Here is a 16,857-nt window from a genome sequence, read left to right as displayed (position 1 = left end):
AGCTAAAGAGCATGAAAGATCTGTTGGCCTTATGTGGAAAGGCTGTCAACTGTTTCATACCTTCTGGCATTAAGGGGCTTAGGGCATAAGCAGATGTTTCAGTAACAGCACTGAAGCTGAGAAAGGTTCCCTGTCATTTCAGCTCTGCTAACTAAAAATACACAGCTTCCTTTTCCACTTAGTGTCATCTTGTAACATGGTATACTGAAACACATAGTCACTCCTATTTCATAGCTTTCTATTTTGTCAAAATAATCAGCACTACTATGTAAATTAGCTTATCCCATTTATTTTTCTAATTAATCTTGATATATGAACTTAGTAATTCCAAAACAGAAATAACAAGAGTAGGCACTGCTCATTTTAAAGCCAAAGAACTGGGGAGTAATACTTAGATTGACTGAATATATTGAATCCTGATTTGACTCCGGAATTTTCCTTTCTTTTGAAATAAAATTACAATGCACATCAAAACAGCTAAAATAGGTACTGAATAACCTGATTGTAAAGCCAAAACCTTTTATTTTCATGCCCAGTGTTACATGCAAATACTGATTATATATTAACAATACAGTTACATTCACCTCCAAAAATCAACAGAGAACTAAGGGTTTGCCCACTGGGAAAACAGCATCTTTCTCCCCCTGAAAATATTGCTTTAAGACCTCAGATGCTTTCCCTACAATGTATCTGTGCTCTGCTAATGCTTACCCTATTGATAACTGCAGTGCTTATTCACAGTCTTTCAATTATCTCAAAGTTACAAACATATAAGATATTTGGGAAATTAAAGGAACAACTTGAACCTTTAAATTCAGGCTTCAAATCTGGACTGCAGATGGTCTGCATCAAAATAATGCTAAAATTTGCATCAAATGCATCAAGCTAGCAAAATATTTCTTAAGGTCAATAAAGAGAAAGTTTCTAGGATGGAAACATAACATCCACTTCAAGTGAGCAGCATAGCATTTAATAATGGGCACTATAACTTCTGCAGCCTCTGGACTAGGCCAGTAGTTCTACCCCTGTCGTTTGTGTTCGTCAGAATCCCTGAATTTCAGGCTAACTTCTCATATTGCACTTGCCATCATGTACAACTCCCAGTCTGCTAGTGGATATCTATTTTGCCTTCTGCAAAGCATGCTAGAAATCCAAGAGTAACAGGGGAAAAATTAAGCTGCAGTATTATTTTCTGCATCACCATGCTACTGGCTGGAAACTTACATACACACATAGAAAGAGAGCGAGCTGATCACAGTTGGAATTTGAGGGTATCCAAAATGAAAAAAAAGTGAAGAAAGACTTCTAAATTTTAATTTTGACCACTGTAGGCATTAGAGCTTCAAATCAGTATTTTATGGAGTGCAAAGAGTTTGGAAACCCATTATTTTTTAACCATAGAACAAATGATCATTAGCATGGATAAAAAAGAATATGTATTTACATATTTTAACAATTCTGCTTGATTTCAGTAACTGATCAGATTACCTTCACATGGTAAGAGTTCAATAAGTCTGCAATATTTTCTGTTGAAGGAGATTTCAGTGCTATCAGGTCTTTCTCTAAGGCAGGTAGCTATTAAAAACAAGATTTAATTAAAAGCAAGTAAAACAAAATGTACTTCTTCGATTATTATTGCTATGGTAACAGTACTATATAGTATATCTGTATATAAACACCCCCCCAACTTTCAGACAGATCTTAAAGAGGTACCAAGTAAACAATACAAGGAGCCAGAGTTCACTCTTCAGTATTGAACCATCTGGATTTAATTATGTCTGCAGTGATCAGCAAAGAACTCTGCTTCCCAAGCAGACACCAAATGCAGTGCTACAGCTGCAGCAGGTAAAGCCAGCCTACAACAGTCTGACAGGAAAGACCAGGAGCCTGGCAACCATGCTATGCTCAAAACGGTATCTAACTAGCTCCACAATGACAGTCATGGGTCTTTACACAGAGAAGGAAAGCAAGTCATTGTGTCTCCTTCACTTATGTCCATGCAAGTTACTGGAACATTATGACTCTGACTTTATCAAATATACTAATTTTTATACTTTCTTGCAGCCACTGTAAGAAACAAATAGGATATCTGTTAAGAAGACTGATAAAGAACACATTAATGGAGTGTTAACCTAGATTAAAAACTTTGCAGTTGTATAAATAATCTCTAATTTCAGATACTGTTGTCTAGATTGTACAATTTTTCAAGCAACTTCAATTATGCTCAGTAAATCATGCCCTTCAACAGTAGAATCATGAAGACAGCAACATTTGCTCCCTCTTCCAAGCAAAGCTGTCACTAGTTGGCAAGTGTTATAATGACAGCTTGAGAGTATCTCAACGATCCCTGTTCACAGTGCATGGCCAGCTAATATAATTGTGCCTCTGCATACACTCAAGTTGGTAAAAGTATATTGGTGTGCTACACAACTCAAACTTGTTATTATGGCTGTAGGCTGCACACTTGCTAGCACTGGTTAGCAGCTTACCTTTTCAGATTCTACAAAATGTGTAGCGATGCCAGCTTTTAGGACATCTCTTCCTTTCAGCCTAAATCCTGTTAGTGCAAGGTAATAGCCAATCTTTCCTGATAGTCTTGGCAAGAAATATCCTCCACCTACATCAGGAAAAAGGCCTGTAATAAACAAAACAAAAATGTGAAGGGAGAACTTGTCCTAATCATGCATGTAACTTAGTAGCTATGTCTTCTTGTCTCACTTTCATCTCCCTGACTTAGGCATAGCTCTCTTGCCCAAGTTTCTCCTCGACTTGGTTTGATATTTCTCTGTCATCAAAACCCTTTCTAAAAGCAAACTCTTGAACACCTTCCAAAATATCCTTTCCACTGGCACATAATTTACAAACATATACCAGACAATAGTGTTCATTCTATTTGCCAACAACTTGAGACATTTTTAGACGCCTGAAGAATCAAGTGTGCTCTCAGCAAAAAACAGAAGTGAACAGAACAGAATTGTGAAATAATTTCTACAAACTCAAATTGGATGCTGCTTTTTCTTTGCAATCTTTTATTACAATAAAAATATCAAACAAAGATGAAGTGCCTCTTGCACAGCCACGTTTGAACCAATTTGGGGGCTAAGAATTCATTAATAGATCAACGATATTGCCAGGGTGTCCCTGAAGGTGGAGGCGTGAGATGCTGATCTAATACCTGGCTCTTTGATGGGACTATGACTAACCTGCAATTTAAAAAAAATTACAAAATTTCCCAGTTTAGTGACTGTCTTACATTTATTTATTTATTTATTTATATCAACAGAGTAGGGTAATTTTTAAAAATTCAAAGCTCTGAATAAAATTTATAAGACTTTAAAGTTGTAATTGAAAAATATATAACTACTTTTATCAAAGTTTAAATATTTAAAATCATCACTTTGTCAATATCTACCTTATTCTGTTATATACATTAATCACCTACAAAATACATTCAAACGCTTATTGTAACTTTTAACATACTTAAACTTAAGAAAACTTAAGCTTAGCTGTGTCAATCTCAGAAATCAAAATGGAAAGAAGCAGTGTCCAGTTACTACTTCAAAATAATCACCAATATGGCATTCATGAAACTGAAAGTGTTTTGAAGAAATTAAAGGTGTGGTGTTGGTTTTGTTGTGGGTTTTTTTTCCACTTTGAGAGAATAAATGAAGCATGAAAATAAATAAAGAATACAAATGAGCAATAAGAAACTCAGAAAACATTTGCCAAAACAGAGATATTAACTGGGAAGATTAAGATGTACATAAGGAGTTTAAATGGGGTTCTGACAGAAGGCAGTAATTTTTCACTCACAAGTAATTGCTTTCAGTCACAAAAGAGTCAATGTATGTATAAGAGAAAGACTCTATTACAAGTACTTTAAGATGTGGGAAACTAGTGGTCCCTGAATATTCCTCCCCCTTGGACGGAATCAAGGGGAGATTTCTTACAGACAGCTTCTCTTCAGTGTTTTCCCAATAATCTTTACAGTTCATCACTGCCTTATGTTCTTTCTTGCCCATCTCTCAGCTTTTCCTCTGGTTCCTTCTTGGTCCTCTCTTAGTTCTGCTGACTCTAACACATCACAAAGTTGGTTTTAGGAGCTACTTCCTATCAGTTATAGTTGTAGTATTCTGTTCCCATTCCCACTGATGTGTGTGTTGCCATTAACTGATTTATTCCTCATCCCACAGACATACGGCTCTTCCCCTAAAATGCTGAATGTCTTGTTGGCACCCTTTAAAAGCCCTAAGCTGTATTAACCCCAATTCACCACTTACCTTCTTTTTCATCTGTACTCCCATTCTGAATAGTCTACTCTGCATTTTACCTTCTCAGTTTGAGCCATCATATCTATAATGTTGATGCCAAGACTGTAATTTAGTTTTATGTTTCTGTTCATCTGTCTCCCCTTGGATATCCTATTACTGCAGAAAAATCCCTCATTTCAAAATGAAACTTCTCTTACAAATGCTCTCCAAAGCAAAAAGGCAATTACATTTTTCTCCTCATCCACCAGGACTGCAACAGCAACCACCTTTTCCTCTTTGCTGTAATTAAAATACTGATGCTGAAGTACTATTCTCCCCATGCTCCTGTAAGTTTCCAGAGGAAAAGCCATCTTCCTCTTGGGATCTATAGGGCCCTTCCACATGGCCATACACGGGGAAATTAGTTCTAAATAAACTATGATGTTGATTAGCTTAAGTTGCTTTAGAGGCAAATAAAACTAAATTGAATGGTTTCTTTAATTATTAAGGAATTTACAAAAAGGATTAGTGAAGGTGTAACTAATCTACTTTAAACTTACTTGATTGCATAAACATAGTCTGCTGTAGCTTCTACTGTATCCTTTTCAAGGACCCTGTCTTCCTTATAATTTTACTCCTCTTGTCCCTGTTCTACATATTCCTCCTAATTCTCTCAGTAATGCTTCCCATATGTTTCTGCTTGCTGCTGGGTTCCTCTTAACAAATTCCATATATTTGATTTTTTTTTTTTCTTTTTGATAGCATTTACCAATTATTTCTCAAATCCCTACTTACATAAAAGAACTGAACGTCTGCTGGGCTGATCAGGATAAAAGCCTATGCCTGCAATGCTGACTTGCAGTCTGTGCTCTGAGACAGATGCAAGATCCTTCACTGTAATCCCAACTGTGAAACTCTGCAGTTGCCAAGCATAAGATAAAGGTAGCGCTACTACATTGCTACCTTATCTTGCAGAGGTGATTGGAGATTTATTAGTAAATGACTTATAGAAAACTAAAAACTTAGGTGGATATATAAGAAAGTGTCCACTATTTTTACACCACCACCTTAAAGCCCACCTCTTACAATATACTTTCATCTTTTGTTCTTCCCACCAGTGTTTTTTCCATACCCTCCTACATCTAAGCTGCTTTCCAGTGCTTTATCTTATCTATGTCAGTTTCAGACTCCTACAATCTAGAATTGCCTTTTATTTCTATTTGCACAGTGGAAAATCTATCTACTTCCTTTTATTTATGGTTGTGTATAAATGCAGAATAACTGTGTGAAAATGTAGCAGCTGAATGAACGCTTTGTTTTCATTTCACAGAAAAGGTGTAATGCTTACTGAAATAAGTGAACATATGAAAAAATCAATTAATACAATATCTAGACAGCTAGACATTTTAAACATACACCAGAGATCAAAACAGCTAAGCCCTCAAATCCAAACAGTTTTCAGTGGTTTTACTTCTAATAGATCCTAAAACGGTTTTAATTACTTTCTTTCCTAAGCAAGTTCTAAGCTTTTCCTTTACATGTCTTCACAGTCTATTTTAGTTTAAATAAGTTCTTGTCAACACAAGAAATGTATGTAAAGTACATAATTTTTGTTACTGTAAGACTACTCATATCTACCTTTGAAGAAGAAAGTGAAGAAGGTATCTTTATTATTAGAATAATTTTATATGCCAAAGAACCTCTCTGTTTAGCTTAAAAAAAAAAACCAAAAACAATTGTTTCTTTCAAATGGGTATCTTGTACAACAACTGATTATGAACTTCAGGGGATTAGCAAATTCATGTTGTATTAATGCTAGAGCTATTTAGTTTACTAAGTTTTCCTTCAGCACAGAAAGATATTTGGAGGGCTGCAATAGTTTTTGCTTTTCTCATCCCACACTTAATTGTTCAGAAAAATTACATGACATTTATCAACTAGCAGGAATTGCTCTAATATTTTTTTAGGAGTTAAAATGATAATGAGCTTGCTTATATCTGGGGGCTTGTTTATGTTTTATTTGACTTGACACAGTTCATTTAATATTTTTGGAATTTTAGAATGAGTCTTGTGAAATGTTTCATACAGGCTGGATAGCAATAAACATTAGATAATATGTGTAAGAGACCCTTTAAAAATATGAAAAATGCTAGACCTTTTAAGCATTACTAACAGGGGGCACTACAAAAATCCAATCATTGGCTAAGTGTGTGTTTTAACCTTAGTTGTAATGACATTATTGTATTTAAAATATTTTCAACAAAAGCAGAATTTTATAACTTTTATTCTCTCTTCAGAACCAAGTCCTGATTTTTTTTAATGTTATTTCTTAGTTTTAATATTATGTAACTGTTTGGAAATCCTTGTAAGAAAATAGTGGTCACTACTCCTTACAACTAATTCTTTGAGGTGAAACTAAGATCAAACCTAATAGCACCAGACATGGTGCCATTTAAGCTGTTTAACCACCAGATAAGGTTCTCTATTCTGAATAAATGTGTTCAACAGGGCCACATATTACAGACTAGCCTCATTCTGCTGCTTGAGGACATAAAGATAAGAACAACTGCAATCATCCTTCAGCTGCCTTGCCTTGGAAAGATGTAGAAACTAGAAATTTTGCAGGAGAGAAATACAGGATAGGTTATAGGTTTTAAGCACTCTTCATAAACATTGTTGATAAGCAGGGAGAAAGGACTTGGACATTACTGAAAGCATTAATGGAGTATGTATGCCAGCCAATAACAGGTTCAATGTTGGTGCCAGGATTGTCTTGAAGAGAAATGTGAATGATTTCACAGGAGGGTTCACTTTAATCTGACTGACTTTTCTTGAGCCATACCACCATCTTCACATAGCTCTGAGACACAACATTTTCTTTTGTACATCTCAAGAGTTGACAAAGAAGCTGTAGGATCAAACATTAGAAAACACACAAGGTACATGTTGCTATTTAAAAAAAAAAAAAGAGACTGTGATCTTGCCTGCACACAATCTGTACACAACATTAATAATCTACAAGAAAAACTGGAATTTAAAAATCTGTCTCATTAACATTGCAGATAAGCTTGTAGTACAGCCAGTTCAACTCGTACTGAGTTGCAAATGTAAAGTTGACGTACTTGCACTGGAATCTTCAGACTTTATCTGTCTACAACTGTAGCAAAGACTTAGTTCCTCAGATCTACTTCAATTTTTAAAAAATTGTATCCTGACAGTCTTTGTGTCAGTATAGACAGTAAACCCCAGGCTAAGAACATCAATGATCAACCTCCCAGAATACAGATACATTTCTATTAATATACGAGAAAATACTTTCCATATATGGTCATCTCCAATTCCTTTTTAAACTTCTTTCATTACCACCACTGCTTTCAGTCAAAGGCATTTCATCATGATTACACAAGTAGTGAAATTTTAAACACATTAACATGTGATAATCTGTTAAAATACTTACCTATTGCTGTTTCTGGCATTGCAAAAAGTGTCTTTTCTGTAGCAACTCGGAAATGTCCATGGACTGAGAGGCCAACTCCCTATGCATGGAGCACAAGCAAAGGACAGAGTTATAAAACTACTGGTAAAAATAATCATAACCATAATCCTATGTAGCACACCTCTTGCTTTGCTCTACAATTAAATAATATTAGATTTACCATGCACATCTCAACAAAATATTAAAAGGCCTTTTACAGTTCAAATGCTAATAAAGCATCATATTACCTTTATGATTTAGCTGAAATAGCATTCTATGCTTTAAAAAGACTGATGAGTCATACAGAGATTAACTTAAAAAACCCACGAGTGACAGCAACAGAAACGAGTGACCCCATTTTCTCAATTAGACTACTAAGGGAGTTGACATCCTTTTGCTAATGTTATCCCAACTATAATTTTTGCACATACTTCAAACCACCAACAAAACTAACTTTGGAATATACATGAATTGCACAAAGTTATAATTATAACCCTTTTAAAAGAAATAATAATTAACTATTCTTATAATGTGATAATTACCTATTTTATCAATGCAGAAGTACTTTAAGCAGGAAAAGCTTTCGGCATTATTGATTAAAATTCAATGTGGTTATAAACTCAATTATTTAACCTGGGGACTTTTGTTCTCCAAGTCAGACGTAGAATTCACATTTCTAAGCACCTGGCCCTCTTCTCTAGCAGTCCTTCCTGATGTGTCCCTTCCCTCAAGAGCAGAAGAGCTCCTGGTGTTGTCTATCATATTTTCTGATTTAGGCAGTGAGCAGCAGCAAGGCCCAATAAAAATATATTTTTTCAGTTCACACAAAATTAATTTCATTTAGATAAATGTTCAAGAGGCAAACTGACAATTTTAAAGAAAAATGGTTATCTGACAAAGTTACTATTAATTATTAATAATATTTGAAGTAATCCAAGAATATTTGAATTACTGGGCATAACCACAACATATGGGTAAAGAAGTCTCACTTGTCAAAGCTTATCTACATGATGCATGTCAATAGAAATGTGTGTTAGAACCCACCTGGAGACAAAACCCTCTACTGAGTATTCCACAAGAAGTTTCTTCATACAAATATTTTTGCTCTCTTCCTTTCCACTGTTTTAGCTTACTTTCCTCACTGTTAAATTTCCCTTTGCTTAGTCATTCTATCCATCCAATTTTGCTGTTAGAACTAAGATATCTTAAATATCATTGACCAAAAGAAGTCAGTGTCTGATGAAGATGTAATAGATTTTTAAGTAACATTTATAATTGTTTAGATACTAGAAAAATGACACATTACCCAGCTAAGGCTACTAGTCTTCACAAAAGTCTTCACAGTATTTCATACTTTCCATCAAAAACAGTGGGATTAATTGGGTGATACTTGCTTGGACCTGCATTATATATCTGATAGGCTTTTAAGGGAAGAGTAGAATGTAGTAGAAAATCTTTTTCATTTTGCTTATCCACAGAGATCTTTGGGTGTGTTTTACATTAAAATTTTAAAAAGTTATCTCAATTTAATAAAAACTACATCCATTTCGTCACACCATTCTCACACATTCTTCCCTGGCCTTTCTTACAATTCTGCCCAGCAAGAAATTAATTGTGACTGCTTGTTCCATTAAGGCGATACATGACTAAATTTGAAAACACCTTCAAGGTTTTGCTGTAAAATGAATATCTGCCAGTGTCGAGTTTTAATATAGATGTATGAAGTTTTTAAGATTCCAGTCTAATTTCCTGAAAAATGGACACTTAAGGTAACTAGTTATCACACTTCATTGTATATCCAGAGACTAAGCCAAATCTATACACATGAAGTACTGGTGTTTCAAGGAGGCAAATGGGATTTGAGCAAATACCCAAATCTTATTTGCATAGGGTCCAATCCTATGTCTCATCCCTTATCTGTCCTTCAGGCCTTTCATTTGAGGACTGGTCAGAGGCTGTAGATCTCATCTGAGCAGCAGCAAGGGCAATGGACTTGTATTTAGTTCTCTTGCAAGTGTAAAGCTACATTCACTCCTAAACCAGCTCTAAAACTCTTAAATGAAATGTAAATGTGACTTCATCACTTCCAACCTTTTTATATATCATAACAGCATACTTTCACTGCATTTGGTAAAGACTGCTGTTATTTTTATGCATGTTCAGCAACAATGACAACCTTTTTATAAAGATAATGAAAGTAAAAGAATCATGCCCATTTTGCTCTTTCTAATGCTTAAATTATTTTTTTTCTAATCCTGCATCTAAGAATACAAATACTATCTATCATAAAGCATTTTTCTGGCTTATTTTCTAGACAATCAGAAGTTTGTTTAAGGACTCAAATTTTCAGCTTGAATAGTAAGTAACAAGGACTAGAGTGTGAACTCCATGAAGAAAGCTTCTCCCAAGCTTGTTTTGTTTCTAGTGATAAAAGTAACTGTAGAGTTTTAATAATAAAAAGTTGAAAGAGGTAATTCTCTTTTGAAAGAAGTAATTAAATCAGATTTCACTTTCTCAAGTGCTTAAGCCATAATTGGATTTGTTTTCTAGATAGCTTGAAGTTTTATAGTCTAGATAAAAGCTTAATTTCAGATATATATTTAAAAGACTAAAACTGTATTTTCTTCTTATCCATTATAAAGAAAATGGTGCAAATATGTCCTTACTTCTTTGAAGATAATTTCTAAATAATCCAACATTAAGATAAAATTAGGAGAGAAAAATGAGTTAATGCTTTGAAGGGTACAAACCCCAGTAATTTATTAAACTGGTGATCATATGCTTTCATACGTTTGTTTACAACTTCCTAAATGGTTATTTTAACACATTCCCTGTATGTGTTTAACCTTCTCCATCTAATACAGAGGATAGATGCTTATTAGTTTAATAGTATCCTGCGTAAAGAATGAACTTTTCCAGTCAGAAGTCTAAATGCATTCCCCCTCTGTTTCTGGATTTTGTAATTTTTTTTTTTTTAAAACTTTACTGAAATCTTACACAGCTGGAGCCCCACCTAGGAGGCCCTTCATACTATTAAAATACCTGCAGTTGGGCTGTGCTCACTTCACCAAATAGTCCCAGCATTTACACATATAAGTCTTGATGCTATAATGTCTTTATTAAAATACACTGTATCCTGCACTGTTGGTCCTACCTTTCATCATCTTAAAATATATACTAAAGCTAATGCCTTCCTTCAGACTTTTCCAGGATAATAGATTCCTATGGTGAATCAGGCTTGTTTTCTAATCCAGATAGTTTATCTTAATACTGGCATGAAAGGTTTTTTTCCACTGACAGCTGAATGTTTGAATTTTGTAAAGGATACTTAAAGAATGAGACTAGAAGTTGAGGAGTTAAGAAATTAACAAGAATCAATTTAAAAAAACTTTCTGTAGGGTTTATATATGAATTAATCAAAAACATAGAGCAGAAATGGTGGTCTGACAATGTATTACTGGAGACAGATTGGCTATGAAGGTGTTTGGTTACAAATTACAGTTTTATTACTACATGGATATGAAGATATTAATCTTAAAAACAGTGTGTTACAACTCAACTATTAGACTCAGTGCACCTCAAGGAGGCATATAGCATTATAGACACCTTGGTCTGAATTCCTCAACAAGCTTCTGAAAAAGCCAGTAGAGTATCTGAATTTTACTTCCCATACACGTGATTTCCTACTCAATGCCATATTTCAAAAGTCATGCGACTGTGTATAGAAAATTTATCATTGATTTCCATTTTTTTCTCATGATGAATACAGAACCTTATTAAAAGTATTTTTCTAATGAAAAACAAGGTGCAAATTACTGATAGATGGAGAAAGGGAATACAGCTACTATAAATCTTGGAAGTTGTAGCCAGAGGGCTGTATTATCTTAAATTGAGAATGACCCATATTAGTAAATCAGAGAACTCATCACATTTAGAGAAGTTATTAAGAAATTGAGGGCCACCACAACAGAGAACTGTACAAAGAAAAATAAATATGCCCTTCCTGAATGACACATGTAAACATCTGTTCACATACAGAAAAGTAGATCTGTGTCACAGTAAAACCATAAATCACGCTTGTCTATTTACTAAATAACCTAACTCAGACTGTAAAGGAATCACTGCCTAGGAAAGCATAAGCAACAGAATAAAAGAAATACAAACAGAAAAGGTCTTCAGGAATGTTGCTTGTATCATCTTCACTAGGATGATAAAGAATTTTTAGCTGTTCAAGCAAACAATTTTATGATAATACCAATATTAATATTGTCTGCAGTGAAAGTCCTGTTGTAACTGCACATCCAATGATTACACTCATTTTTAACTGCATGAGAATACAGTTCCTGGTAGGTCTAGGACCACAAAAGAAATGTGGCAATCAACAAACAAACTGAACATAACACAACAAAGGGCAAATATACCTGAATACAGATGTGTAAAAATAGCCAAGGTGCAGGAAAAATGTTTTCAAAAGCATTAGCTGGCAAAGTAAGTGAGTGGAATTGATTCAGGAAGCAGCAGGAGCTTATAGCTATGTTAGATCAAAAATCACTGATGTAAGAGCATTACCCCCTGCATCCACACACAGCAAATCTTAAACTGAATCAAAATTAATCTTTGTTCATCATTAATGTTATGGACCACTCCAAATAGTATAATCCATTTTTATCTGTAGATACTAACAGACAAGATCACTTGGTGACCCAGAACAATGCAGCATAACAGATCAATTTGGACTAAGAATATAATTTTCTTTGGTTGATGACATATAAATCAACTCTATACAAGTATTTTAAAAAAATCATTAAAAAACAGTGCTTTTTGTGAACTTTTCAATCATTTAGTGTGGTATTTTAAAACATGTAATGCTAATGTAATATAATTTAAATATAAAATATTAATTTCCACATACTGATTACGTGTTAGAGATTCTCAGTCCAAATTCCTACATACATACAGAAGCACAATGAGCTGACTAGAGATAGATTATCTGTAATAATATCTGATGTTTCAGTCTTGTTCTCCTGACCCCTAATTATTTAAACAAATTTGATCCAACTATATTAACAGTAATCATTTAGGTCAGGTTCTTCTTACAGTAAAACTTGGGAAAGAAAATACATAGGCCATTCTGTGCACCAGTGCTGCTACAATGAGTGTCCTTTATCAAGAGAATTTATATTGAATTTTTAAAAGCCCTGTTTTGATTGTTCTGCTACCAGCCAAAATTTATCAATGATCTCAAACCATTTTTATTAGGGTAGTTATCTGCAATAGCCGTATTTTTTCCCCTGTGTAATCTGCAGGGACTGATCCTGTCTTCTGCTGGTGAGCACCCATACTAGTGTTGCGATCCCACCTGACAGAGCATACAGAAGCCATGGTGGCAGTTAAACACACGCCTCCGCAGCAGCGATTGAGTGCCTGCAGTTTCACGTCCTCTCTTTCCATGTATGTTGGCTCCTCCAAGGCAAAAAGCAGCAGGTTGAACAGTTTGGTCTTATGGTCCAGTCTGGCCTACAGACACTGTGGCTCGACAACCATGACAAAAACATAAAAACATCTACCAAGAATGCCTTCTGATTACTCAGAATTTTCTGAAATAACTTATTTCCAGAATTAAAAATACTTTCCTTGTTTCTTTTTCACTACTGTGTATTACTTTCTAAGATTTATATTTAGTAAGCCTACAAAACTCCCTGGCATCAACAGTCAGCTATGCGTGTTAAAAAATACTCTTTCATGTCAGAGGAAGCAGAACTTTTTATGGACACAAGACTTCTGCTGCAACAGAAAGAAAAAAGATGTAAGAAAACTTAGATCTGAAAACCCTATAGCAAAAGTAATTAATTACTAGCAAGTGAAACTTTTTCTAGTGTTGAATTTCAAAGCATTCTTTCCCCCCCCAATTGTTCCCCAGTGTTTCCGGGTACATAATTGGCCATGTATGTTCAGAAGAAGATAGTAAGTGTGGGTTTTTTATTATTTCTAAAATTCTGGAAGACAAGCTCTGTGCCTTTGTTCCTCTGTATCACCTAAAAATACAGCTACTGCAAGAAATCTGTATGTCCAACTCACCATATATTAATGTCTCCAGGGAGAGCAAGCAAGTGGGAGGGAACCCATTTCAGCAACTTACATCAATGCATAACTAAGGTTTTAGGTTTTATCTTAAAACTGAAGAAACACTTCTTGTTCTTAAAGACAGGCACATGCAACAGAACTTTATTTAAAGAGGGGCACAGTTATTTGGGATGACAGGAGTGAATTGAGGGGATTTTGTAATGATGTTCTATTTCTCAGGAAAAAGTGCTTAGAAAGTATAATACAGATTAAAACTAACTCAAGGAGAACATGAGCATTCAAATTCTTCTGGAAATGAGAAAAATTAGCAGAAATATGAAAGGATGGAGAAGCAAGCGCAGATAATTCTCTTCAGAACTTTTTTTCCTTGATCTATAATAAAGGGAAGGAGAGGGAAATAATGAGATAACTCTCAGTATGAGAGTAGGCATCTACATGAAAGCCTAGAATTGGAGAAAAATAGTGGAACTTTTTGCAAGAAAGAGTCTGGTGTTAAATGGAAAGAACAAATCTGTGCAGAAACCTGCAAAAATCTCTGCAATGACAGTCAACAGTGCAGGGGTAGGAAAGCTCTCCCTGAAGCCACAAAGAAAACCTCCTTCAAACACACAGGTTTCAGGAAAAAAAAAATCTAGGAAGTACAGTTAAAACTTCAACTTTAGTCTCACAAGTAGACAAGTGATGTTTGCTCTGTGATGTGATCTATATGTCATTACATTGCACAGGAATGCAAACACTTATTCTGTAATTCTAAAATACTAAGTGCAGTATGACTGTATACTACCAACATCTGTACAAGTACATTCAGGAAGTCTGCCTTTCTTTTCTGGGTGTAAAATAGGGGCATCCATTCCTTTTCGTAGTGTACATTAAACAACTTGGTCATTGTAGAGTTGGGAGAGGGAAGGGAGAGGAGTTTTACTTACTGCACCAGTACTGACCCATAATTTTAAATACTTGTTTTCAAGACAGTGCTTTATGATAAGCCCTGTGGGGAATAACATCACATGCAAATCGTTGAACATTCAGTGGTTATTTTTTTGTTGATGTCAAGAGCTGCTGATAGTATAGTCCGATTAGCTACAAAATGAAGTGCACCATTTGTCCCTAGGATCATACGCAGGAGCTTAGCAAGCAGGCCAATGTGCCAGATGGTAAATATACTGTAATATCAGCAAAGAGCGAATCCTTTCTTAGCATTGCCTCAGCATAGTTTTCAACATCCTGTATTACAAAAGCTAAGTGGTACACAAGTCAATCTCACAAAGATTTGTTTCAGAGTACAAATAACAAATAACTACTTGCAAAATCTGTATTCTATTTTACAGTAAAAGCTGTCTTCAGCTTTGAAGCACTGGGAACAAAACAGGCTACAAGCTTCTATGTGGTACGCATCCATGAGTTTCCAGAGGGAGGGTGAGAGGAAGAGAGAGAATTGGAAAGCAGCTTATCTGGGTTTAGTATGACAATTACTTTTACTTCAGGGCAGATTTTAGAGCATAAATTAAAACAAAATCAAAGATGTTCAAGTTTCAGAGCATGATGACTGACAAGAGGCGTGACATGTTTATAAAAACAAAAAAAAAAAAAGAAAAATCAGAAGTCCCAAGAAGCACTGACATTTCTAAGTTCCAGTTTCCTAGCTGTAAAAAAGGGTTAAAGGGGTAATAAAGTCCATTTCAGTATAGAAGTGCTGTGCTATGTAAAAAAATTTTTCATGAACATTTATACGCTGAAGTTAGTCACCCAAAGCCTGATATGTATATTAATAACTAGTAAGCAGAATTTCTATAGTTTCCAATAAAATTTGCCCCACACATTAAACAACAAATTAATAGCTGTTTGTTCTGTGAGCAATATCCACCTGTGCACTTCATGAATGCACATTCGTTTAAAAATTGTATTATAAGTGCGCAAAAACTGTGAGATTTTTAAGATGTGATTAATTCTAATGTTTCCTAAGTTTTTGAACATTAGTCTCAAATGCTGCTATCTACACCTCTGTATAAAAGCTATACGCACACAACTTAATTAATACATCCTAAAAGCAAATAAGTAAAAAAAAACAGATGGAAATACATATAACAATGTGGAGGAAAATGGGGAGTTTCCCCTCCCCATTGTATTTTATATGTATGAGGAATATCAGAAGACACCTAACTTAAACATTTATGCAACCGCTGCAATTATTGCAGCCTATGATATTTGTCTGGCTTCTTTTTCTGTAGATTCTCTATTAACAGCTCACAGTTCAAGTGAGATCATGATGAAGTAAAGCAGTTGGTTGTCTTTACACTTCCCACCCTCCTCTTTCAGTCTTCAGTCACTTCAGCTAAACATATTGAAATGCCAATATTCAGTGGTTTACAAGATTTTAACTTTGGCTTTAGATACAGGCTCACAACTTTTATTTAAATACTTTTTATGGAAACGAACAGGCGAACATCAGGTGTTACGTTCACAATCATTTTGTTTCACTAGTTTGCACTAGTTTGCAAGAAAAGATAGACAGCAATGCCAGGCAACTTGCTCAGAAGGAAAGACTCTGTAGATGTCCATACCCACAAATGGCACAGAGAGCGAGGGCAGACCCTTCTCTCCTACTTTTACATCACTGGGAACTGGTTTTGGTAGTGGGCAGATTCAGGCTGTGGACCACTAAATCTTTGAGATGTTCCCTCCCTTTCCTCCTTCTACCTACTGCAGCAGTCCAGCTAGTTGTAACTCAGAAGCTAACTCATGAAGCCTGGGAATAAAGAATTTTATTTGTGTTTTTTATCTGCAGCAGTAAGAAAGATGTGTCTTTCCTTATGCTGCTTTGGTCCTGACTACAGAACAACAGGCAATCAAAAAACCAAATAATTCCATTTTACAACCATGTAATTTAAATTCAACATTGATGTTCACTTTTTTAAAATGTATTTTGGAAGGAACAAGTTAAAAAATGTTATTTGCAGACATATGCCAGAAATTTTACTGTATTGGGTTTGTGTGGCAAGGTTTTGGTAGTGGGGGGGGTTACAGGGGTGGCTTCTGTGAGAAGCTGCT

General features: G+C 35.0%; 1 protein-coding gene across 5 annotated transcripts in view; it reads right to left on the bottom strand.

The window, feature by feature from the left end:
- HIBCH (3-hydroxyisobutyryl-CoA hydrolase) overlaps nt 1–16,857 on the bottom strand; it is a 49,597-nt gene that overhangs the window by 16,478 nt on the left and 16,262 nt on the right. For all 5 annotated transcript variants that reach the window (XM_069781896.1, XM_069781897.1, XM_069781898.1 and 2 more), the window contains exons 7-9: nt 7,708–7,786; nt 2,490–2,635; nt 1,489–1,575 (exon numbers count right to left, since the gene is read on the bottom strand). In XM_069781896.1, the coding sequence (XP_069637997.1) occupies nt 1,489–1,575; nt 2,490–2,635; nt 7,708–7,786 (312 nt within the window). The remainder of the gene's footprint in view (nt 1–1,488; nt 1,576–2,489; nt 2,636–7,707; nt 7,787–16,857) is intronic.

Source organism: Haliaeetus albicilla, chromosome 4, assembly GCF_947461875.1.
Source record: "Haliaeetus albicilla chromosome 4, bHalAlb1.1, whole genome shotgun sequence".
Classification (NCBI taxonomy): Eukaryota; Metazoa; Chordata; class Aves; order Accipitriformes; family Accipitridae; genus Haliaeetus; species Haliaeetus albicilla.
The sequence above is the reverse complement of the archived record's forward strand: the minus strand, read 5'-3'. Positions and strand labels throughout refer to the sequence as shown.